Genomic DNA, 24,026 nt, shown 5'->3' with positions numbered 1-24,026 from the left:
CATAATAATCTAAATTCATCTAGGTGTTCAGAGATAGGAGTATCTTCCTTCATTTTGAGTGTGTATAACCTTTGCTTCATATACAAATGGTTTGTGAGAGACTTCTTCATATACAGGCTCTCAAGTTTCTTCTAAAGACCAGCAGCAGTTTCCTCATCAGCAACCTCTTCTTATACAATGACTATACACTTGTTCTATACATTCCACTCCTGACCCAAGAAAAAGGTAGTGATTAATCTTCCTGATTGTTACTTATTTTTCCAAATTAGACTGGTTTAGAAAAGAGAGTGAAGGATCATGGAGAAGATGATGGATGCGATACCCGAATGTAAGAATGTAATCTTTAATTACTACTAAGAGAAATTGTGACGCCCCCAAACTTTTGCTTAAGCCAAGTCTAATTAGTTAGATCAATTCTCTCATATGCTCTATCGTATGCAGAGTTATTGCAATAAACATTCATTTGAGATCTAATCTTCAATCAGGGTCTAACTCCTCTTCAACCAATCGTATCCACTGGTCCATCTTGTCCATCATCTCCTGATCTTGTTACTTGAAATCTTAGTAAGTAAATTACTGAGAGTGGGTCCACAATGGTTGATATTTACTTGAAATCTCAGTAAGTTAACAACTAACGTGCACAATGATAAATTATGCATGACAGATGATAAATATGACATGAATGCATGCTGAGAAATCTGTATTATTTTCTTATCAAGCTTTTTTAGAAAAATCTTTCAAGTCATACGAAAAACCATCGTTTTTTATGCACATTTTCTTATAGATAACATTTTCAATTCAACTTTCAAAACATAACATTTCCTCATCACTAAGCCATCATTAACATTATCCTTAATATTAACATTAACATCATAACCTATGGTATCATCACAATTCCACATATGCACTATGAGTACCTTCTGGTGACCGTAGTACAACTCATGTTGAAATTACGTTGTCTGCAGACTCGTTCTCAATGCATTGGTAACATAACATCATAATATATGCACCCATCAGCCTTAAGTGCCATAAAATTTGACTTCGCTCTAGTATTCTTTAGAAAGAACCATTTGAAGCCCATTGACTGTTCTTCATCAACTCAGGGGTTACCACTCAATTTTTACTCACTCTAGAGTGGACAGAGGAGTTCCACTAGGATAATTCTTTATCCTAGCCTTTGCGGTCGTGACAAAAATTAAGTTTTCATGCTATGCTTGAAAATATTTTTTATGACATGCGTTTATAAGTATGCTTCATGTGAAAATGACAATTTTGTATAACATGCTCAAATGATGAAAATTACACATATTACGTAAGCAAGTATCATAGAACATGGTGTTGCATGCTCAAATGAAATTTATATCATGAATGTGACATTTATCAATAAATCATAAATAAATTATCAAAGTATAAGTTAGAGGACATCTTACAAACTTTTCAAAAGTTTAGAGAATCGATGTGACTGTAATCAAAGTTATTTTAAGTTAGGATTTTTGAACCACTAAGGAATATGTTCATAATCAAATGGTTCAAAAATTTTAATATTTACAAAATTGCCCCTATACTAAACAAAATTTCTACTAAGGGCCTTAAATTTTTACTATTTGCAAATGAGCCCCAAAATTCACCAAATTTTACAAATTCATATTTTCTATGTTCTAAAATAATTTATGTCCTTAGAATTACAAGATTCAAATCACAACTATGTCAATTACACCCAACCCGTGGCATGCATCCTTTTAAGGCCTATGTGTGATTTCAATTTAGAAACCTCTATGGATGTATGTGTGATTCAAATTTCCCCAAATGCAACCTTGAATACAACCTTAGGGATAATTTAAAATCTTAGGCTCAGGTCATACAAATTCATCCCGACAGTTAAATATGGCTTAAGACCTAATTATCACTAGACCATCCATTAAGCATGCATGATGTTTCTAGCTTTATTTACCAAGAGATGTTTTAAAAATTTAATCAAATCATGCATTTTAATTCTTATCTGAATCACAAGACTTTTATAAATGCACATTATTCAAGCCTAGGTAAATTAATCAAAACTCCATAAGTTAAACATAAACTAAGCAAAACCGATGTTTGCTAGATGATCAACACAAAATATGAATTTAAAGCCTATCATGGAATGATTTAAACCTCAAATTTAAACCTTCAAAATTAATTCTAAGACATTATTGAATCATATAAATTATATCAAGACATGTCATAGCTAAAAATTCCGAAAACAATTTATTCATCCAATACTTCCAAATTGACCCGGTTTGCACTTAGCATGGTAAATCTTAATTAAATCAAACCACATTATCATGCCATAAATTAAAACCTAAAATATAATTCTAACACTTAACAAAAGATAAGGCAAGAAAACTTACAATAATTCGTGACCCTACAAGAAGTGTTTGCTCTCATGAACACTAGAAGAAATGCTTTGAGGAGTAGTGTGAGGAAGGGAGGAGGTGAGGGAGGTATTTATAGACTTCAAGGAGGGTGGGGACGTTGTATTTGGATGATGAAGGGGCTTGGGATTGGTTGAAGTGGGTGGTGAGGTGTGGTGATGCAAGTTTCAGTTTGTATCATCACTTGTGCTAGTGAATAGTGTTCAAACTCCCATCATTTCTACATTTTTTAGGTGCTAAAATGAGGCTATGGGTGCAGGAGTTGGTTTGGTTCGGAAAAAACAAAACCAAAATGAAATGAATGGCAAGTGAGATCATGCTAGATTGTCGTCGTGTTGGGTCTTCAAAAACTGTCCTGCTTTCATCACTTGCTTGCCTCATCTTCTTGTCCTTTCTCAATGGATGTGTACTTCTTGATAGCCTTTTCAGGTGGTGGAAGGTGGAGGGACTGGCTGCCAAGTGATAATGTGTGTGCAGCACATGGAAGGGAATGAAGTAAGATGATTACCGAGTGGTTCAATGTGCCATTACTAATCGGTTTTGGCAATTGTTTGTAGAAAAGCTTGGTCAAAATGCCACGATTATTTGAAGTACTTCTAAGGGATTGGAGGGAAGGGGTGGTGGCATGTGGAGTGGCTCAAGAAGAGCAAAAAAATTCTTGAAGAAACTAAGGGCAATTCGGTTTGGTAACAACTAGATCTGCTAAGAAAATGGTTGGATTTCGGTTTGGTTTCTTGGAGGTATTTCGTCCAATGATAAGCCTAAACCTTGAGTGATGTGATGAGGTGTGATTGGTGAAATTACAATTGAAAATATGATAGAAATGGCGTGGGCTAGGGGCTAGTTTGATAAAGTGCACATGGTGATGCATTAAGGTGCCGATTAGTGCTCATTTGGGCATTATCATGGCTTGGCTCCTAATGACATGTGTTGGGTCAAGCCTAATCTTTTAAGTTAGTCTACGAATAATGCAAATCAACAATAGAAACCAAAAATTTCAGATTATAAATGTGGGAAATAAATTAAAGAAAAATTAAGCTAAAAGCATGGTTTAGAGGTTACTAATCATGTGTGAGATGATTAGTGCTTCTAACTCAAGTTAGAAGCTTAACCATGGGTAGGTGGAAACCCTAAGGGCGTGAGACACATCTTGGGCTTGAGGAAAACTAATGGTATGGTGTATGTGGGCTTCAATTAGAAGGATAAAAATGAAAGACAAGGTTTTTAGGCCTTGTGGGTTGGGATTGTTGGGTCATTTGTATAAGCCTTGGAGGTGGGCTTGGTTGGGGGTTATTGAATGGACCTTATGTCCAGATTTGAGGGCTCATCTAAGGCCTCAAAGGACTATCAAGTTTGGGTCCAAATAACATATATTTCTAAGGTTTAGTCAAAGGCCTTCACTCTCACTAAGTTAGGCCGAAAGGCTTCAAGTCTACTACACATTTGGGCTTAATTTCTAAGGTTCTTTAAGAGGGGCCTAAAACCTTATAATCCAAATGGGTCTAGACTTATGGCACCTAATTTTAGTCAATCACCTCCTTAGTGATTGAGGGACCTTGATTAAACACTCTTTGGCTTACCCCTAAATCCATCCATACTTAGCCCTAATTTATGCTAAGCCCACTAATAATGCCAAGTGTCATTCCACTTTTGGCTTCTTGGTAGTAAATCCTAAAATAAAATACTAGAACTCTTCCAATAATTCTAGCTAAACCCAAATTGTGATTCTTAAGTTAAAAAAAACAATCCCTAAATTCTTCCCAAAAATATAATCATCATCTTACACTTATAACTAGGATTAAGAAAGCTAAGGTCAAGTCTTAATGGACCTTTCAAGTGAGGTGTTACAAAAATTGTAATTTGCAATAAAGACTTGGAACTATTATTCAAATTTAGATACGGTTTACTTGATTCAAAGCTTTCATGGGTGGATAAAGACATGCATAGCTGTACATAAAAGTTGGGATAAAGACCCCTCAAAGCTCCTATTCGAATTTTAGGGTTTAAGGTAAGACAAAAATAGGCATATCAAGTATGTTTTGTAATAACTAATGAAAATTTAAGATTGTGTAACCTTGTAATGGATCAAAATAAATCATATTGTCATGTGGATAATCCTAAGGCTAAGTACAATTATTGTGACAAGATGTACGCTTACCACTCAAAGATGAACAGAATTTCAACCATGCAAAATCATTCACCTTCATGTCCTAAAAATCCTCATAAATGTGGTCCTTTGGATGGGTACCAAAAATAATTGACAGGTAAGGCAACACCTGAGGAGGGGTTGGAGAGAGTGATGATAGTACGATAAGGAGTCTTGTAACCCACAAATATAGTGAAGAGGCTGTGAGGTTGTCGATTACAGAGATGGTAATTATTGATGAGTTGCCATTTAGAATTGTTGAAGAGCAAGGATTTAAGAAAATGTGTTGGTCTCTTGAACCTTGGTTTAAAGTGTCGCGTCACGGTTGCAAGAGATTGTATGAAATTGTATGAATTAGAAAAGGGAAAGCTAAAAAATGTGTTTTAAAGATGGTGTCATGAGGATTTCGTTGACTACCAATAAATGGACATTGGTACAAATTATGAATTATATGTATCTAATTGCACACTTCATTGATAGAGATTGGAAATTACAGAAAAAAAAAATCATTAATTCTTGTTTAATCCCTACTTATCGAGGGGATACTATTGGGAGGTATGTTGAGTCATGCCTCCTTGATTGGGGCATTGATAGGATATTTACTGTAACTGTTGATAATGAAAGCTCAAATAATATTGCAATTTCATATTTGAAGCAGTTTTTTACAATGAATGTGTTAGGGGGAAAGTATATGCACATGAGATGTTGTGCTCAAATTTTGAACATTATTGTGAATGATGGTTTGAATGAGTGTAATGATGCCCTCACAGTGGTTAGAAATGTGGTTAGATATGTGCACTCATCCCCCGTAAGATTAGACAAGTTTAAAAAATGTGCAGAAAAAGAAAAATTGATTGTAAGAAAATGTTGTCTCTTGATGTATGGACTCGATGAAACTCAACTTACATGATGTTGGAGGCGGTTGAGAAGTTTGAGAAGGCTTTCAGGCGTATGGAGAGTGAGAATTACAATTTCCTCTTACTTTGGTGATGGACACATGGGGCCTCCTAAAGTTAGGGAGTGGGAGACAATGTGGGTGCTTGTAAAGTTTTTGGAAATGTTTTATGATGCCACTACTAGGTTTTTTGGGTCTTTATATATGACAGCCAACACCAGTTTTCTGGAGATTTGTGATCTCCAACACGAGTTGATTATACTGAGCAAGAGTGATGAGTTGATTATACTGAGCAAGAGTGATAATAGTTGTTTGAGGAGCATGACCATAAATATGAGAACAAAATATGATAAGTATTGGGGGTTATTAGATAGAATGAACTTATTGTTGTTGATTGCAGTTGTGTTTGATCCACGTAGTAAGTTAGGGCTTCTTACTTTCCACCTGAAGGAAATTCATGATGAGAGTCGTGCTGAAGAGTTGGTGTCAAGTGTGAGACAGGTATTAATATATTTGTATGCGAAGTATAATGTTGCGTCGGTTCTACCACGAGTACCCGAGATCATGAGCTCACTCCGACATCTAGAACCATAAATGATGGTGATGGAAAACGTGAGACAAAATGGTTCTACGAGCGATATAAAGCCTCTTCTGCTATGGGATCTACTATTGCCAAAATAGATGTGGATCGGTATTTATCAAATGGTTGTGAGGCACTCAGCCCATTTTTTGACTTGTTGACCTTGTGAAAAATTAATAAGCCTGACTATCCTATACTTGCAAGGATTGCACAAGGCTTGTTGGCTATGCATGTTTCCACGGTTGCATCTAAGCCAGCATATAGTACGGGAGGTCGTGTGCTTGATCATTTTCGGAGTTCATTAGCTCTAAGAATCGTTGAGGCACTTATTTGTGCTCAAAATTGGTTGAGACATATGTCAACAACAATTGATATCCGAGAATCTATGGATAATGTGAAGAATTTCGTAGTAGAATCGGGTAATGTTTTCCTTGTTTTCATTATAATTTAATTTTAGTATTTTTCATAATCCAAATTTACTAACATTTGATATTTTATTCTTATTATTTGTTAATGTTTCTATATAGAGTTGGGCGTACAATTAAACATCACAACTATTGAAAATTGAAGGCTGAAGCAACAAACGTGAAGACACAAATGACAAGACTTGTTGCCATTTATTTATCTTATATTTTTTACTTGCATGGTTGCTATGCTTAAGACAATTTGTTTTTATTTGTAATGTGTAAGTGTAATATTAAACATTTAGTGAAGTTATTTTTATTTTTTTAGTTATCTAGTAAGTAGTATGGTTAGTGTTAGTATATATTTACGCCATCACTATTTGACTATTGCTAATTTTTTTTTTTTTTTAAACCTAACATTACAAATGACATTAAATTAAAAATGAAACTTGAATATTTAAAATGGGCTTTAAAAACTCACTATAGCAAATTAAGATTTTAAAGCACATAAAAGGCCCAAAGTGATCTAGAATGAGTGTAAAAAAAAGCCCAAAAAATAGGCCCAAGAAAGGGCCCAAACCGACACCAAACCGTTGAGCCGGCCGGTATTCCTCCTCCTCATCAGCCGATTCGGTTGGTTCTCACTCTCAAAATCATGCAAGTTTGTCAGTTGGTTTGATTAATCGGTTTTCACCCCTATTTGCAATTGTAAACTATGCAAGCACCACACAATCATTTTTAAAAAAATAAGTAAATACGAGATCCACATAAAAATAAAAATAATAAATCTAATTTTTAATAATAAATCTCTCTTTTTCAAGAGGATTGGGTGGCATTTGTACACTCCACAGTTGTATGTAGCATTACTCGTCATCTATTGTAGGCACGCATTTCTTTCTAGAGGGTATTAAATGCATGAACATGCATGCCTTAATTTTGGCTAGGGCTGCATGTCGACTCTCTTATGTTGGTTGTTAGTCATTTTCAACCGTCATCTAGAATTCTAGACATGGACTCAGCAAGAGCTACTGAGACTTTCTTCCGAGAGTCCTACCGATAAGTGCATTTTGTACTTTTTATTTTATATTTTTTTAAATATTTTTTTAAATCACTTTAAACATTTAAAAAAATTACAAACTTTTTAAAAAATACATCATTAACCATTAAATAAAAAAAGCATAAAAAAAAAATAATCGTTAGAAACTCTCGAGAGAAAGTCTCGGTTAGCCAAGCATTTTCCTTTTGACATTTATTGACCAACCATTTGAAGACATATGATGTCACCCTTTGCCCATTTAATTGCATTCGCTACTTATCTTTGGACAAGTGTAATTTATGTTTTATTATATTTTTTTACTTAAGGGTATAGATTTTTTACCTAATTTATTTTTACAATCATTATCATCTCATCTCATCTCATCTAATCATTATAATTTTTTTAAATATTCACATAAAATAAAATAAACAATTTAACTTTTTCAAATCTTAAAAATATATATATATATATATTAAAAAAATATATTCTAATAATATTTTATTTAATTTTCAACTTTTATCTTAACTCATTTTATATCATCTGCAAAAACAAACAAACTTAATTCTAGTTGCGTTTGGTTGTTGGTGAACTCAACTCATTCTAAATTATTTATTGATGGAACCCACTATTATTTCAATTTCCTATAAAAAATTTAAATTCATCTCAATCTATTTCATCCATTCAAATACATATCTTAATATATTTACATTCAAACATATCTCAATAGGATTTACAAAATATTATTATTCACAGATCAACTCAGATCATTTGAAATCACGTCAACATCTAAATACAACATAAGTGTTGACTCATGTATACTCTTTGTATATTTGAGCTATGCTTATTTTTATTAAAATAATCTTTGACCTATTAAGAAAATGTATTTTCAGAGTTCATATTTCGTACCTGGAGAGATGGAGTCTTTTTTATAGCGATGCTCTGTGTCATTTTCATAAATGTTACGGCCTTTTTGTTTCTTCAAGGGATCGTTAAGGAAGGACTCCGAGCCATATCTGAGATGGGTGGTGTGTGCGCTGTAAAACATTGTTCTTGGAGGCATAGACCTCAGTTGGCTTCCGAGCCATATAGCGTGACCCCAATGTTTCCTAGTATTCAGTGATTCTGACCCAATTCTCAAGCCCATTTCGTAGGTCCTGGTTAGTGGGTGTATATTTGACCCATCAGTAGTCAAAAGGTGCCTTATTTTGATCGAGCTAAATGATATTTGCAGTCCGGATCCCAGGTTGTACAAGTCAAAAGAGTAAAGGAAGAAAATGCTAGTTTGTCCCATGTTTTTGCTCTTTAGATTTGACCGCTCATGCATTTTAATTTCTTTTTTTTTTTCTTTTTTAATGATTAAAAAAGTGACAACTAGTCTATTTGTATATTTTTTTTAAATGTTTAATTGTTTAAAGAATGTATGAAAGGAAAAAAAAAATGTTCATTAATTATGACAACATAATTGATACGCCAATCTTTGTCTTAATCTAAACCCTAAAATTCGAATAGGAGTTTTGAGGGATCTTAATCCCAATTTTTATGTACGGCTATGCATGTCTTTATCGGCCAATGAGAGCTTTGAATCAAGTAAACCATATCAAAATTTGAATAATAGTTCCAAGTCTTAAATACAAATTACAAAATTCTCTTAGTAGTCATTAAAGATTACATTCTAACATTCGGGTATCACATCCGTCGTCTTCTCCATGATCCTTCACTCTCTTTTCTAAACCAGTCTAACTTGCAAAAATAAGTAGCAATCAGCAAGATTAATCACTACTATTTTTTTTTTTTTTTTTTTTTGGGGGGGGGGGGGGGGGGGGGGGGGGGGGGGGGTCAGGAGCCTGGTCACTGCCCAGTGGTGCAGAATGTATAGAACAAGCATATAATCATTGTATGAGAACATAATCCACATCATCTAATATGTCACCAGCAGTTGGGGGCAAGCTATTCCGAGAAAATCTTGTACGAACTTGAGCATGAGTCTCTGCCTCATGCTGAAACATCTTAACCAACTCTTCCAGCTGCAGCTTCCTAACTTCAACCTGTTCCTCCTTAACAGGCCTCTTGAACCCAAGATAAACCAGTCCAACTACAATTAGTACAAATCCCAAGAAGAAGAGGATCGCTGCAAATAAACCAAATGCATATGGTGTACTCTCTGCTCCTGGGATTCCATCAACATTGATCCCGAATAACCCAGTGATGATAGAAAGAACAAGGCCACAGCCCCCAAAAACAGCAAGATTATGGGTTACTCGAAGGCTTTTATCCTGAATTGATATTTCTCAAAGATGAAAACTTATGTTAATATAGGAAGATAGATGAAATGAGTGGCCACATTAACTATTACCCAGTTCTAAAAAATTCAGTGTAGATTTTGGTTTTGTTCATTTACACAAACCTGCAGCCATGCACGAACAGTACTTTGCATCACATCTTGAATGGTAAACAGGCGGCCACGAACAGCCTCTTGTTCCTCAATCATTTCTCTTGTACTTTTTCTTATTCCCTCTAACAAGCTTCTTGCCACATTTCCTCTCAAATGTTGGAGAAGTTCAAATACAGTCTCTTCTCTTGCATGAAGTGACCACTTCACTCTGATCACCTGTCATAGGAACTGCAAAATTATAGATTGCAGTCTTCGTACATATAAAATTCAGTGGCTGGGCAACCTCACAAGACTGTCAAACAGAAATTAGACAGTAATTGAAGGTTCAAGAAATATGGAGCCAACACATAAAGTTGACTTTTCCCACTTTACATAATTTCTTTTTTAATAAGTCATTTGCGTATTTTTTAAATGGTATATTTAGTCAAGAAGAATTCATTTTTTTTAATAAGGCAAGAAGAAATCATAAGACGGAAAATAATGCAAATGACAACCAATGCAAATGTTCCTCCAATGTTAAAGATGTAAATCTTTGTTTCACATGAGCGTAAAAACCAAGCCCGTAATTTCACAAGGGCGTTAAGACCAAGCCCCTAATAGTATTAGAAATCCACATAAGAATCAGCAATTAACAAGCAGATATATCTTAATCTGACTCACCGTCAAAACTAGCATATAACATGATAAACACAACACTCGCTCTGTCTCTCTCTCCACCAGAGTATTTTTGGAGGAGTATCGCCATTCCCATCCAATCCCATTCTCCATGATCTTTGGGCCTTCCACAACACTTTGGTTTCTTGGATAGGATGATCCATGCGTAAACTCTTGGAAATGTGAACTTTTTTTCTGTAGCTTCAGTCACAGGTTACAGGATGGGAATTTGATATTCAACATAAACTCCAGCACCCAGCCAAATTCTACCACTTGAAAAGAGAAAAAGTAAAGCGGTTCTACTTAAAAGTTGCTTGGACTGCCTGTCTGTACCCCATAGGCTGGATAGTATTCGAGGATACATGATAGGAATCCAAAAGGTGAAAAACTTTAATCCATAGTTGTCTACTCAGATGTTTGATTCCGATTATCTTATAGAAAAAAGGTACAAAATGCAAGGAAAAATAGAGATTTCTCTTAAGCTTGGCTGGGCATATCCCTCTAAATTCCGGTCCAGTGATTTTTCAAATCTCATCTAACTCTTCTTCTAATTTGCTAGGACTATAGAATTGTTATTTGCGGTTCATTAGAAAGATTGGTTCAGTACCCCTTTTTTTTACTATATTTTAATGCCCTGTTTTAGCTTGTGTTTGTTTCTGTTTTATGGCGTTATGGGGCATACTTTGGTACTCATTGTAATGTATCTCTTATTTATTTGAAAAAAGTAATAATATATTACTGCCACACAAAGAAAGAAGTAGGAAAATAAGTGAAAGGGTCGCTTCATAGAATTCATCTAACTTTATTACTCACTTAGCAGTTAGGACATATAGAATTCTATAAAATATCATATACCAGCTGGCATATTCATGGATAATTTTCAGCGTCTCTATTCTAGCAAGGAGAAGTAACATACCTGTCTCGATAACTTTCTAATTTCTTGGTTGAGAATTACACTAAAGAGTTGCATATCTTCATGGTTTCTCCTATTCATAGAGTAAATTGTAGGTCAACATTGTAGTACATCAACGTCAGGCAAAGAATATTTTGAAAATAATGAGGTAACAAAACCTGTCCATGAACTTCAATTCAATCTCGTCTGCTGCCCCAAATATGTCTTTACGAAATAGCCTATAAAACAAAACAGAAAACATTAATCAAAGCCACACAATTCCACAAATATTATGACATTATGCACGATGAAACAGAAATATGACTAAACTATTGATATAGGAAAACTGACAGATTTAACATCCATCATATAGCGATAGAGGAGCAATTCTAATGGCAATAACTAATTTTACAAGCGTCAGCCTCAACGCACTTCAATAATACTGGGCACGTGTGAATATGCCCGAGTACATGTGTGTGTGTAGTGAGAGAAGGAGCGAAATTCTCTCGATTCTTTTTTTTATGACGAGGAACTGTAGAGACCATGCAAACACAACACGCCTTTTTACCCAGCCAAACCCCATACCCATGTAACTCGCCCACATAATATGGATCAGGTAAATCAGCGGCTTTTTCACTGAGGGTCAGTGGCTCCTAAAAATTGTTGCATCCCAAGGTTTAAACCTTAGATATGAGGGGAGCATACCCCCAACACCGAGCCAACCTTAGATATGAGGGGAGCATACCCCCAACACCAAGGCTTACCACTTGGCTCAAACATCATTGTATAAAGTTTACTTCTACTATTATATTTTATTTGGTACTCTTGGAATTCACATGTTAACTACTAGTTCATCATCCTTGAAGACAACATCAACCCAATTTGAGAACAGAAAAGAAGATGGACATCAATGCATTAATCAAGTTTTTGAGGAGATGTGGGACCGGACAAATGGAGAAAGGACAGATTTTTTCTTTTATAGGTAATCAAGAAGCTTTATTCATAGAATAGGTTACCTTTAGTATGGGATAAAGTCCTGAATTCGTTTTTCATTTGTAAACTAAGGTAGGTTCTCTTCCACATTTAATAGGACAAGGATTAAATGGAATACAAACAAGCCCCCAGTGAGTGTATCGCTTACAGATCTACCAAAAACATTATATCAATTAATGCCAATAAATTGTATTTTGAGTTGTATATTTACATTAGCAGTCCCAAGCCAAAGACAAAACAAAAGTTTAGTAAATTAGAAGATCATAAAAACCAGTAGAAAACTGCAAAACCTCTGCCAAGATCATAACAAAGAGTTTGGCTTCATGTCAAGGAGCATTGAAGTACTATTTTTTTTATAAGTAAACGATAGTATTAATAAAAATAGGCATAGCCAAGTACACAAGATGGTATACAAGAGATAAGACCTATCTAGGTCATTGTAGAAGAAACAAGAAAATCATGTACATTTAGGCTATTAAAATCTATAGCTATAGCCCAAAGAAATAAGGTGCGGAAAAATAAAGCTCAAAGCTCCTCTAGAGTCCGCTCCTTATCTTCGAATGTTCGCTCGTTACCCTATCGCCATATACACCACACAGATAGGAATCATCTTCCACACAGCTTTGATTTGTGGAGCTCCACCTGGCATCACCCAACTAGCCAATAACTCAACAACTGTAGCAGGCATCACCCAATTTAACCCTATACGACTGAACACTTCGCTCCACACGGCTCTAGCTGTCTCACAATATAGCAAAAGATGATCCACTGTCTCACTAGTTTTCTTGCACATACAACACCAATATGGAATAATTACCCTACGCTTTCGCAGATTGTCGGTGGTCGAAATCTTACCCAAGGCCGTTATCCAAATGAATAAGAGTGCCTTGGGAGGCGCCTTATTCCTCCACAGTTTTCTCCAAGGGAAATGAGTATTTGGAAGTAAAGTAAGGGACTTATAGAAGGAATGCACCGAGAAGGTACCCTTACTTGCAGGTGTCCACCACAACTTATCACTGCACATTCCATACAACTTCGTAGAGTACACTAGACTGAAAAAAGCCTCGAAATTGTCTATTTCCCAATCTTGGGCTGCTCTACTAAAGATTATATTCCATTGGACTTGGTCCCCTGAACAAACCATGAGATCCGCCACCGAAACTTCTTGATCACATGCCACTCGGAAAACCAATGGGAAAGAGTCCTTAAGTGCCTCTTCCCCACACCAAATGTCCCTCCAGAATTTTATACGAGTACCCTCCCCCACCGTAAATTTAGTATGGCGAGTAAACACCCCCCACCCTCGTCTTATGTACTTCCAAACCCTCACACCATAAGACCCATTCCCCTCACTAGAACACCAACCCCCCCATAGCCTACCATATTTGCAATCAACCACTAGTTTCCAGAGGGCTTCCGGTTCCGTATTGTATCTCCAAAGCCATTTCCCAAGAAGTGCCCGGTTAAATGTTCTCAAGTTCTTTATCCCCAACCCACCTGAGGAAATTGGTCTGCACACCTTATCACAGCTGACTAGGTGAAACTTGAATTCATCTCCCAATCCACTCCATAGAAAGTCACGATAGAGTTTTTCAAACCGCGCTGCCACACAAGCTGGAATTGGAAATAAAGACAGAAAATAGGTTGGTAAGTTAGAAAGAGTACTCCTGATAAGGATCACCCGGCCTCCTTTCGACAAACACGGTCTTTTCCACCCTGCCAATCTTCGTTCTATTTTCTCAATAACTATATCCCAAATAGATGAAGTCCGTGATACAGCCCCCAATGGTAGACCCAACTATGTCATAGGCAGAGAAGCGACCTTACACCCAAGTGTGCTAGCCAAATGCCGAGTATTACTGACGTTTCCAACTGCCACTAACTCTGATTTATCAAAGTTCACTCTTAGCCCTGACGCTGCTTCAAAACATAGGAGAAGTGCCTTCAATGCCCGAAGTTGGTCTTGCTCTGCCTCGCAAAAGATTAGTGTGTCATCTGCAAATATAGGTGGGAAACCGAGATAAGGCCCCTATTCAGATCACCCACTGAGAATCCAGCCATAAACTCATTGTTGACTACAACCAATAACATCCTACTCAGAGCCTTCATGATGATAATAAATAAAATGGGGCATAGGGAATCTCCCTGTCTTAGACCTTGCGTGCTGTTGAAGAAACCCTCTGGGTTGCCATTGATTAGAACTGAGAATCTTGCCATTGAAATGCACCATCTGATCCACATACACCATTTCTCTCCAAAGCCACATCTCTTCAATAAATACAAGAGAAAGTCTCAGTTTATATGATCATTTGCCTTCTCCATATCTAGTTTATAGATAATCCCTGCAATACCAGACTTTAACCTACTATCCAGACATTCATTGGCAATTAGAACAGAATCTAGAATTTGACAACCCCTTACAAAAGCATTCTGTGGTTTTGAGATTATCTTACCTATGGCCACCCCTAGCATGTTTGCAAGCACTTTGGAAATGATTATGTATACCCCATTTATGAGGCTAATGGGCCTAAAGTCCTTCACTTCCGATGCACCAGTCTTTTTCGGGATCAAAGCAAGAAATGTAGCATTCAAGCTTTTCTTGAACTTCCCCGCCAAAAATAATTCCTGGAACACATTCATGTCTTCTTTCACAACCTCCCAGCAAGTTTGGAAGAATCCCAACGAAAAGCCTTCTGCACCTGGTGCTAGGGCTGAGCAAAAATCCGACAATCCGACTCCGAATCCGACTCCGCTCCGGCTCCGCTCCGACTCCGACAAGTCGGAGTCGGAGTCGGAGTCGGAGTTTTTTCCCTATTGGAAGTCGGAGTCGGAGTCGGAGTCATTGAAGAACCGACTCCGACTCCGCTCCGATCCGCCTCCGCCTCCGCCTCCGACTTGGTCCTCCGACTCCGCCTCCGATTTTATACATATTTTATAAAAAATATATGTGTTTTTCTATATATTAATCATTTAACTTTTATACAACTATATCTTATATAGTTAGTTAAACTCAATAATATACTAGTTAAATAATATATTTATACTATAATATATAGACTAAATTGACTAATAAATAATAATAGTTTAGTATATGACTATATGTAAATATCATACTATTACAAATTTATAATATTACTACCATGTTACATGTAAGTTGTAACACTAAATTACTAATGTATAAATATAATAACATGTAATACTAATGTATATATAATATACTATAAACACTAAGATGCATAATAACATCAACATGTAATACTAATGGATAAACACTAATCTATAAATTTAGAATAACATATAATACTAATGAATAATAACTAAAGTATTATTCATATAAATTTTATATAACAATATCTTGTATTAATTATATTTTTTGACTTAATAAATTCTCAACATATTCCTTTTGATAAATATATTAGTAATACTAATATACATTAGTATATTAATTAGATTTATGGTCTAATACTAATACTATTAGTAATCCACTTTAACTAATACTAATATTTATACTAATACTATTATAGACTATAGTTATAACTTATAGTATTATACCTACACTAAATCACTGATTCACTATAACTTATACTAATATAGTTATGTTAAATCACTATAACTAAAACTAATGTAGTTATACTAATCATTATAACTATATATAGTATTAATATCACTATTAGTATAATATATAGTATTAATAATAACTAATACTAATATAACTATTAGTATAACTAATGTCACTACTAGTATAACTAATACTAATATTAATATACTAATACTATTAGTGTATTACTAATATTTATATATATTAATATATATATCAAGTATAAGAGATTAGAGATTTAATATATATAATATTAAATCACTAACATACTAATAGTATGATACTATAGTATTAGTAATTATACTATAAGATATAGTAATGGACTAATAGTATAATATATTAATACTATATTATATATAAAATAGTAATACTATATTTTGAATCTTCATTTCATATACGGTGCCTTTTTTTTTTAATATTCATATATAATAATATATATCATATATATAATATAATTAAAAATAGATTCATAGTAATTATAATAGTATACTATAGTAACTATACGGTGCTTTTTTTTTAATCTTCATTTCGTATACGGTGCCTTTGTTTATTGTAGTGATTAGTTGGATGTGGATATGGAATCATGGACGATGGGAGTACATGTAAAAATATGACTTTCTTTTTATTTTTTGAATGTATGTTAGTATGTTACTTGTTTTATTTAGTTGTATTTTTTATTATAATAAAAAGTTTAATAAGTTTGGATTGTAATTTTGAGAAAATTGAAATTTGAAAGACCACAATTTTTTTTTAAAGTGGGTCAAATATGAAGTTCAAAAAAAATTTAAAAAAAAAGTCAAAAAATCCGACTTCGATCCGACAAGTCGGAGTCGGATCGGAGTCGGATTCTCTACATGTCGGAGTCGGAGTCGGAGATCGGATTCTACCTCCGACAAAGTCGGAGTCGGAGTCGGAGGTTGGGCCCTCCGACTCCGAAACTGTCGGTGCTCAGCCCTACCTGGTGCTTTATCTTTCACCATTCCTCTGACCACTTCATATACGTCCTCTTCCTCAAAAGATCTTTCCAACCAAGACGTCTGTGGCTCAATAGAATCAAAACCAAGTCCATCTAATTTTGGCCTCCACCCCTCGCCTTCTGTAAATAGATTTTCATAAAAACTCGCCACATGTTCTCGGATCTCAGAAGCATCCGTGCTTTCACTACCATTGATTTTTAGCATTTCAATGGTATTATTTCTCCTATGAGAGTTAGCCACTATAGAAAAAATTTGTGCTTCGATCCCCTTCTTTCAACCAAAGTGCCCTTGACTTCTGTCTCCACGAGATCTCCTCTAAGGATAATACTCTTTCCAACTCTGAGACAAGTTCTGCCTTACGTGAGACTTCCTCTGAGGTGAGAGCTCTATCTTCGGTGATCCTCTCAAAGTTCTGTAATTCCTCCATCCTGGATCTTTTTTGCACCCCTATATCTCAAAATGTTTGAAAATTCCAAAGCTTTAAATCATTCTTTAGAGCTTTTAGTTTGCATGCAAGTATATGAGAAGGGTTACCATTGAACTAATAAGAGGACCACCACTGCCTTACCCTATCCATGAAGCCTTCGCTTTTAAGCCACATGTTTTCGAACTTGAAATAACGACAACCCCCTTGAATACCACCTCCATCCAACAAAATGGGGAAGTGATCCGAGAAGAGTCGTGGCAATCTCTTCTGACATACCTCCGGATAGTGAGTTTCCCAATCCAGCAATAATAAGAATCTATCCAATCGAGACCACGTCTAACTATTCGACAAGGTAAAGGGCCTACCTATCAGTGGGAGATCCACCGGATTCAAATCAAAAATGCAATCTGAAAATTCTGCCATGGCTGGACAAATCTGACTGGTTCCAAATCTTCGCTAGGGAACCTTACCACGTTAAAATCACCACCAATGAACCAGAGGAGGTCCCACCAGCTATAAACTCCCGCAAGTTCTTCCCACAAACGGCGTCTGATATTGTCAGCATTCGGTCCATATATACCTGCAAACGCCCATAAGAAATTATCCTCCACCATCTTAAAGGAGCAAGCCACTGTGTATTCCCTACAAACTCCTCCATTTTCTCCACCACCCTTTTATCCCACATCACTAGAATCCTACCCGATGCCCCATTTGAAGCCAAATACACCCAATCCGCATACGGGCAACACCACACACTTCTCACTATTTTTCTAGTCACCAACTTCAACTTGGTTCCTTGTAAACACACAATATCCGCCTTCCATTCCCGAAGCAAATTTTTTATGCGAAGGCGCTTATTAACCTCATTCATCCTGCAAACATTCCAAGACACAATTTTTGGCTTCATAAAGAAACATATGTACCCATCCCTTTGTTCCTATCACGACTTGAGCTACCCTCATTCAGCAATCATGTAAGTCTCTTAAGTTCCCTCTGTTTCTTGGAACTAGCTTTCTTGGACTGAGAACGGCCAACCTCAATGGCCATGAGAAGGGCCATAAACTGCTCTTCATGACCCACGTACTCCATTCCCACAACACGTTGAATATCCTTAACCTTTTTGAGCACCCAATCAAAGATTTCAAATTCATTAGGAAACAAACAGGTTAGCGGAAATGGCTCCCTATCACCTACATCTCCCTCCCCTCCAAACAGATTTTGTCCTTCCCATTCGACCAAATTACCCATATTGACCACCACATTATCAGAAGGATGAGTACTCCCTTGGGTTTCAGGAACCAAGACTATGTCAGCACTGGGCTCTATAAACCTCTGCAATAACCCCTCGGCACTGTCTTCCCCAAGGTCTACATTCCTCACAGCCCCACCTTCCGGTAGTTTCTCATGATGTTTAACATACACAGATGGGGTCTCCAATTGGGTCGATAATAATTCCAAACTATCTATCGGCATGTTTTGTGTACCGATAGGGCTTCCATCTAGGAAAAAGCTTAACGAATGCAACATTGAAGTACTTCTTCACGTGTCAATTGATAAAAAGATTAAATAGATTTTTTTTCATAAGATTAAATAGATTATATCAAGACAGCAACCTTAGAAGAGTATTTCATGATCCATAATACATGTCCATTACTTTTGTAGGTAATCAAGAAGCTTTATTCATAGAATAGGTTACCTGTAGTATGGGATAAAGTCCTGAATTCGTTTTTCATTTGTAAACTAAGGTAGGTTCTCTTCCACATTTAATAGGACAAGGACTAAATGGAATACAAACAAGCCCCCAGTGAGATGTATTGCTTACAGATCTACCAAAAACATTATATCAATTAATGCCAATAAATTGTATTTTGAGTTGTATATTTACATTAGCAGTCCCGCCAAAGACAAAACAAAAGTTTAGTAAATTAAAAGATCATAAAAACCAGTAGAAAACTGCAAAACCTCTGCCAAGATCATAACAAAGAGTTTGGCTTCATGTCAAGGAGCATTGAGGTACTTCTTCGCGTGTCAATTGATAAAAAGATTAAATAGATTTTTTTCCATCGGATTAAATAGATTATATCAACAGACAGCAACCTTAGAAGAGTATTTCATGATCCACAATACATGTCAATTACTTTTGTACACATCATGCCACTCATGTCAATTACCATATACGTAACAATATAGCTAGAAAGAAAAGGGTGGAAATGGAGATATTTTTCTGATAAGTGGGGGAAATGGGGACATTTCACACAACTCACGAGATATCATTGATGATGAGGAATCCCAGAGACCGTTCAAACACAAGATATATTTAACCTGGTTAAATCCTAGACCCACGTAATGCATCCCCATCACACGAATTGAGTAAATCATTGGCTTTTCACCAATGGGACGTGGCCCCTAGAAATTGTTTGCACCCAATGGCTTGAACCTTAGATCTGGAGGGAACATACTGCCAAGACCAAGGCCCTTACCACTTGAGCCAACCCTAGAAGCAGTAAAAATTAAATACATGAATCTACATCAATGTCCATGCGTCATTAAAGTAGTAATCTAGCAATATTATAATTACCTATCATCCCATCGAGTAAGGCGGCAAGCCAAATGTGCAATGACTTCATGCACTGTTCTTGGTGCATTATAACCTCCAGAAGAAAGCAGCTCCTATACAAAAGCAACACACCAAATCAATGATGTAAAAATGGAGTAAAAAGTAAAGTTCTGCACGTTTGCAAACAGGGAAAGCTTATGATATTTTAATGGGAAGGGCCAAATGGAACAAATATGTTTGGATTGATATGTAGATAATTTGTCAAAAGTTTGGGGATCCTGCAAAGAAGTAGAAAAGTTGGTGACAATTTATTAACTTTGCTCCCCCTCTCCTGGATGTAAATCAATCCCTGTTTCAAACCATAAACCTTGAGACCGTTAAAGATATCTTTTTTTCAAGAATGAACAACCTGAACTTCTGTGATACCCAACACATTTGTTCTGGAAACATTTCCCTTTAAGTGCAATGCCGTTATTAGGAAGTCTTGTGCTTGCCAGGACCGAAGAACAATGGGGATGTCATCCTCATCAACAAAAGGAACACCAACTGATTGTCCCAAGAGCTCAAATAACAGCCCCCCAGCGACTCTAACTGGGACCTGAATAACAGTACAAAGCCCAATAAAGAATCTAACACGATCAGAGTTTCAAAAAAGTTTGAAGGCCACAATTCATGAACTTTTGAAACATTTTTCATTGAAGAAATTACAATTATTTATTTCGCCGATCAAAAAAAAATTACAATTATTTATTTCATTCAACTTATGAAGTACAGTACTATAAGCAAGTAATAACTGGCTCAATGTGCAGATATTGATCTAATAGCTATATTTATAACCCTTAGATAAAGACTGACTGTAAAACTCAAAAGCCATCAAAATTTTCCATCAATGATAACTGGTGCAAAATAGCCCCCCCACCCCCCCAAAAAAAAAAAAAACTACAAAAAAATGTTAGGTATGCATCCTTCAAAATTTTCAGTTTTCTAGAAGCAGTTCGAAACATGTGCAATCCCTAAAAGCCATTTCAACTTCCTTATATGTGATCTAGTGCAAGGGTGGGAGGGACTGTCAACAAAGAATGAAGCAATTATTGACGGTCAGTTCAGCAATTGCACATGTCAACAAGACCTGACTTCCTGAGTTCAGCAACACAATCAGTTATTTAATTTAGCTATAACATTCTTTTGATTATTAATAGCTCATCAATGTCATCATGTCATCATAAGAGCAATCACACATTCGAGTATTCGAAGTTTAGACCCATATGGCATGGGCATATGGCTAGAAGTGTTATCATTTGGGCATTAGCTTTTTGGCTATAAGAGGTTTTTGTCAAAAAGATCATTTGAATTCTCAATATTACTTTTTTCTTGTTTGTGCTGTTACTATATAGAATAACTCCATGTAAATATGGATATAAAGCTTACGGAAGCATTACTCTGAGTGTAAAATTTTTAAGGTGGTGTTAACTTCTACATCTTCTTTCTTGCTCAATTTTATTTCCAATTTTAGCACTACTTTATAGATATCATAAGTTAGGTTGCTTTCATTTGTTTTGGCAAATACATGATGGACAAGTTAAAAAGAGAAAGGAAAATATACTGCCAAAAGAGAATAAAACAAATTTCACTACTAAGCGGCAGGAGAGGATGTGAAACTAATGTAACAAGTACTTACTTATATAAACCAATGAGTTCTAGTTCAAGTGAGATTTCCTCCCCATAGAATTGGGTGGAGTGTGAAGTATCAAGACCCAAGGGTTGTGTGTCTACTTACCAATGAAAAAGGAAAAAGAGTGCAAATTTATCAGAGTTGGTAGGGCAAGATAACAACAGAGAAATCTGCAGACTACTGGTATTGTGCTTTACATAGGACTTTGTGCAACTGATTGACAATATATTCTAATTATATAACATACACTTTTATACAAGGTTCAGTCACACACTCACATATCTAGAAATTTTACCTAGAACATAAAAACTCTTAGAATGAATCATACACCTAGAAATTATTCAAACCCCATGTTCATCCAAAATACAACATTCATATTTGGCTTCCCCTCGCACGGAAATATTTTTTAAGTAAATTCATTTCACTAAAAGTGCAGAGGGGCGCAGCCATAGTACACAGGTTGTATACAAGAGATAACACCCTTGATTATCAACAAAAAAAACAAAAAACCAGAAATATAAGTGGTTATTAATAGTTCAGCACTCTTTATCTGCATGAGAATCTCGCTACCTATCATAGCTTCAGGTCAATGATCATGTGCTACATGCTACTAGAAATATATGTTGTGTAATTCATGAAACTAGGCATACCAATAAAATTGGAAATGTCATGTAGTTGAAAAGAAATCTACCTCATACAAAAGGTGCTTCATCCTCTCGCTAGTTAGGATACTTTCATCTCTTAGAGCTAAACTTACAGTTGGATGTAACAGCTGACAATTGCTGAGCCATGCCTGAACCGAGGGGTGACCTGCAGACACATTGCACCACCATATGGGCCCTACTGGACGTTCCCAATAGGGAGCTGCTAGATCTGCAACAGTTAAGTCATCATCTATGGACTCAAACTCCGGCAAGGACAGTTCAGCATCCACTTGCACAGTTTTAACAAGTTCTGAAATTCTAGCCCAGCCAATTGGTACCCAATGACTACCTTCAAGTCTTTCTATACCCTGGCATTGGCTTGATTGATGGGTCTGAACATATTTGTAGTCATCAAAAGAAGAAGTCTCGTTGCTTCCAAGTTCTTTTAAGGAATACAACTCTAATAGTTTGTTCCCATCTATTGTCGGGGAAGAAGACTCAGCTTTTCCATTTGCAGGCACTTGCATCTTTAAATCTTCACCATCCACTTGCCATCGTGATGGGATCTTCGAACGAGATCTTGAATGAATTGATTTTTTTGGCCCCCAGACGAATTCAAAAGCACAAATGAGCCCATCTGTCCAAAGATCATTTTGCACATTGTCGTCTTTATTAGAATAATTTTTATGGCCTCCAGGTTTCTTCATTTTATTGCCAGGGGAAGTAGAAGGGTTGTCACTCGTGACACTCTTCATGTGTTTCATCTATGCAAATATACAAAATGAAACCATCGGATAACATCTATATTCTCTTGACATTCGGTGGACAGGAAACAAGGAATAAAAAATATCAATCAGCCCTTTATCTGCCCTTCACACAAAATAAGAAGCTCGCGAGCATCTATTTTCTGGAACAGCTTTATTGAGGCTAACATCTGTAGAAGCTCGTGTTGACATCTTGACAAGTCAAATATGGTAGCATAACTTGGAGACAATAAAGGTTAGCTGCAAGAGGGTCATCCCAAGTTAATGGCTTGAAAGCTTGTGTGGGAAACAAAACTCAAAACATTTAAAACAGATTTCACCATTTCAACAGAAGTCAAACTCCATGGCTCTTCAAGAATTGCTTATTTTCCACCACCATCATTTAATTCACATTTAACAACTTTAAAAGAATAAAAAACATATTTCTCACCGCTGGAAATTGTCCAGGGACACGTAAAATGGAAACAAGGGTCCTCAACTACACAACTTTTTGTACATACTTTTTTCCACCATTCTCGTAATTCTATCGGCTCTTGTTTTGGATCCTCAAATTTCCCCTCTTCATCTCGGTTGATAGAATTGTCCTTATGAAAAATATATCCGCCCAACATCATAAGAAAACTATCTAATAGGTAAAGTTGGACAAGTAAGCATGCAAACGAATAAAGCCAACACAAATCAAGTGCATTATTAAAAAGCAAAAAAAAAAAAAGGCAGCTAGCCAATGATTATAAATAAAGAAATGACTACGAAAGATTAAAATAGGAAGGAATTAGGAAACGAGATTACCAGAGAATGAAGGTTCTGGGGAAAGCGAACGAATTTCCAGAGAGAGTAGGTGTTAAGCAAACATGCACCGTGGCAGGCACAGAAGGATCAGTGCTGGAATCAGTAAAGCTACTCGCTATTAATTGTTGCGACGAGCAAATTAAGCTTGTTAAGGCGGACAGCCGTTCTGCTCTGGTTGGTTTATAGGAAATATCA

At 36.0% G+C, this 24,026-nt stretch overlaps 1 protein-coding gene across 5 annotated transcripts; it reads right to left on the bottom strand.

Annotated features, from left to right (window-relative positions):
• Positions 1-9,305: 9,305 nt before the first annotated feature.
• On the bottom strand, positions 9,306-23,978 carry LOC121266067. 5 transcript variants are annotated; one of them, XM_041169776.1, is made up of 9 exons: positions 23,832-23,978; positions 23,473-23,626; positions 22,326-23,282; positions 20,372-20,560; positions 19,984-20,075; positions 11,590-11,649; positions 11,435-11,504; positions 9,877-10,080; positions 9,306-9,745 (listed from the first exon to the last, which is right to left on the bottom strand). In XM_041169776.1, the coding sequence occupies exons 3-9, from the start codon at positions 23,040-23,042 to the stop codon at positions 9,362-9,364; spliced, it is 1,716 nt and encodes a 571-aa protein (XP_041025710.1). In that variant the 5' UTR covers positions 23,043-23,282; positions 23,473-23,626; positions 23,832-23,978; the 3' UTR covers positions 9,306-9,361. The 5 variants fall into 5 exon arrangements, with proteins under 5 accessions (XP_041025710.1, XP_041025712.1, XP_041025711.1 ...); XM_041169778.1 differs by having other exon boundaries at positions 22,326-23,042; XM_041169777.1 differs by lacking the exon at positions 23,473-23,626.
• Positions 23,979-24,026: the final 48 nt, after the last annotated feature.

This window comes from Juglans microcarpa x Juglans regia, chromosome 5D (assembly GCF_004785595.1).
Source record: "Juglans microcarpa x Juglans regia isolate MS1-56 chromosome 5D, Jm3101_v1.0, whole genome shotgun sequence".
In the NCBI taxonomy this organism is placed as follows: domain Eukaryota; kingdom Viridiplantae; phylum Streptophyta; class Magnoliopsida; order Fagales; family Juglandaceae; genus Juglans; species Juglans microcarpa x Juglans regia.
This window is presented reverse-complemented; position numbering and strand designations above follow the sequence as displayed.

What these genes read in the sequence shown, in the direction of transcription:
- LOC121266067 (XM_041169776.1), bottom strand. Translation starts at nt 23,042, where the DNA reads ATGAAACACATGAAGAGTGTCACGAGTGACAACCCTTCTACTTCCCCT. An exon ending in CTTACTCGATGGGATGATAG is followed by an intron (nt 11,650 to 19,983) that starts GTAATTATAATA and finishes TTTGTTTTATAG; the next exon opens with GCTATTTCGTAAAGACATAT. An exon ending in CTGTTCGTGCATGGCTGCAG is followed by an intron (nt 9,746 to 9,876) that starts GTTTGTGTAAAT and finishes ATATCAATTCAG; the next exon opens with GATAAAAGCCTTCGAGTAAC.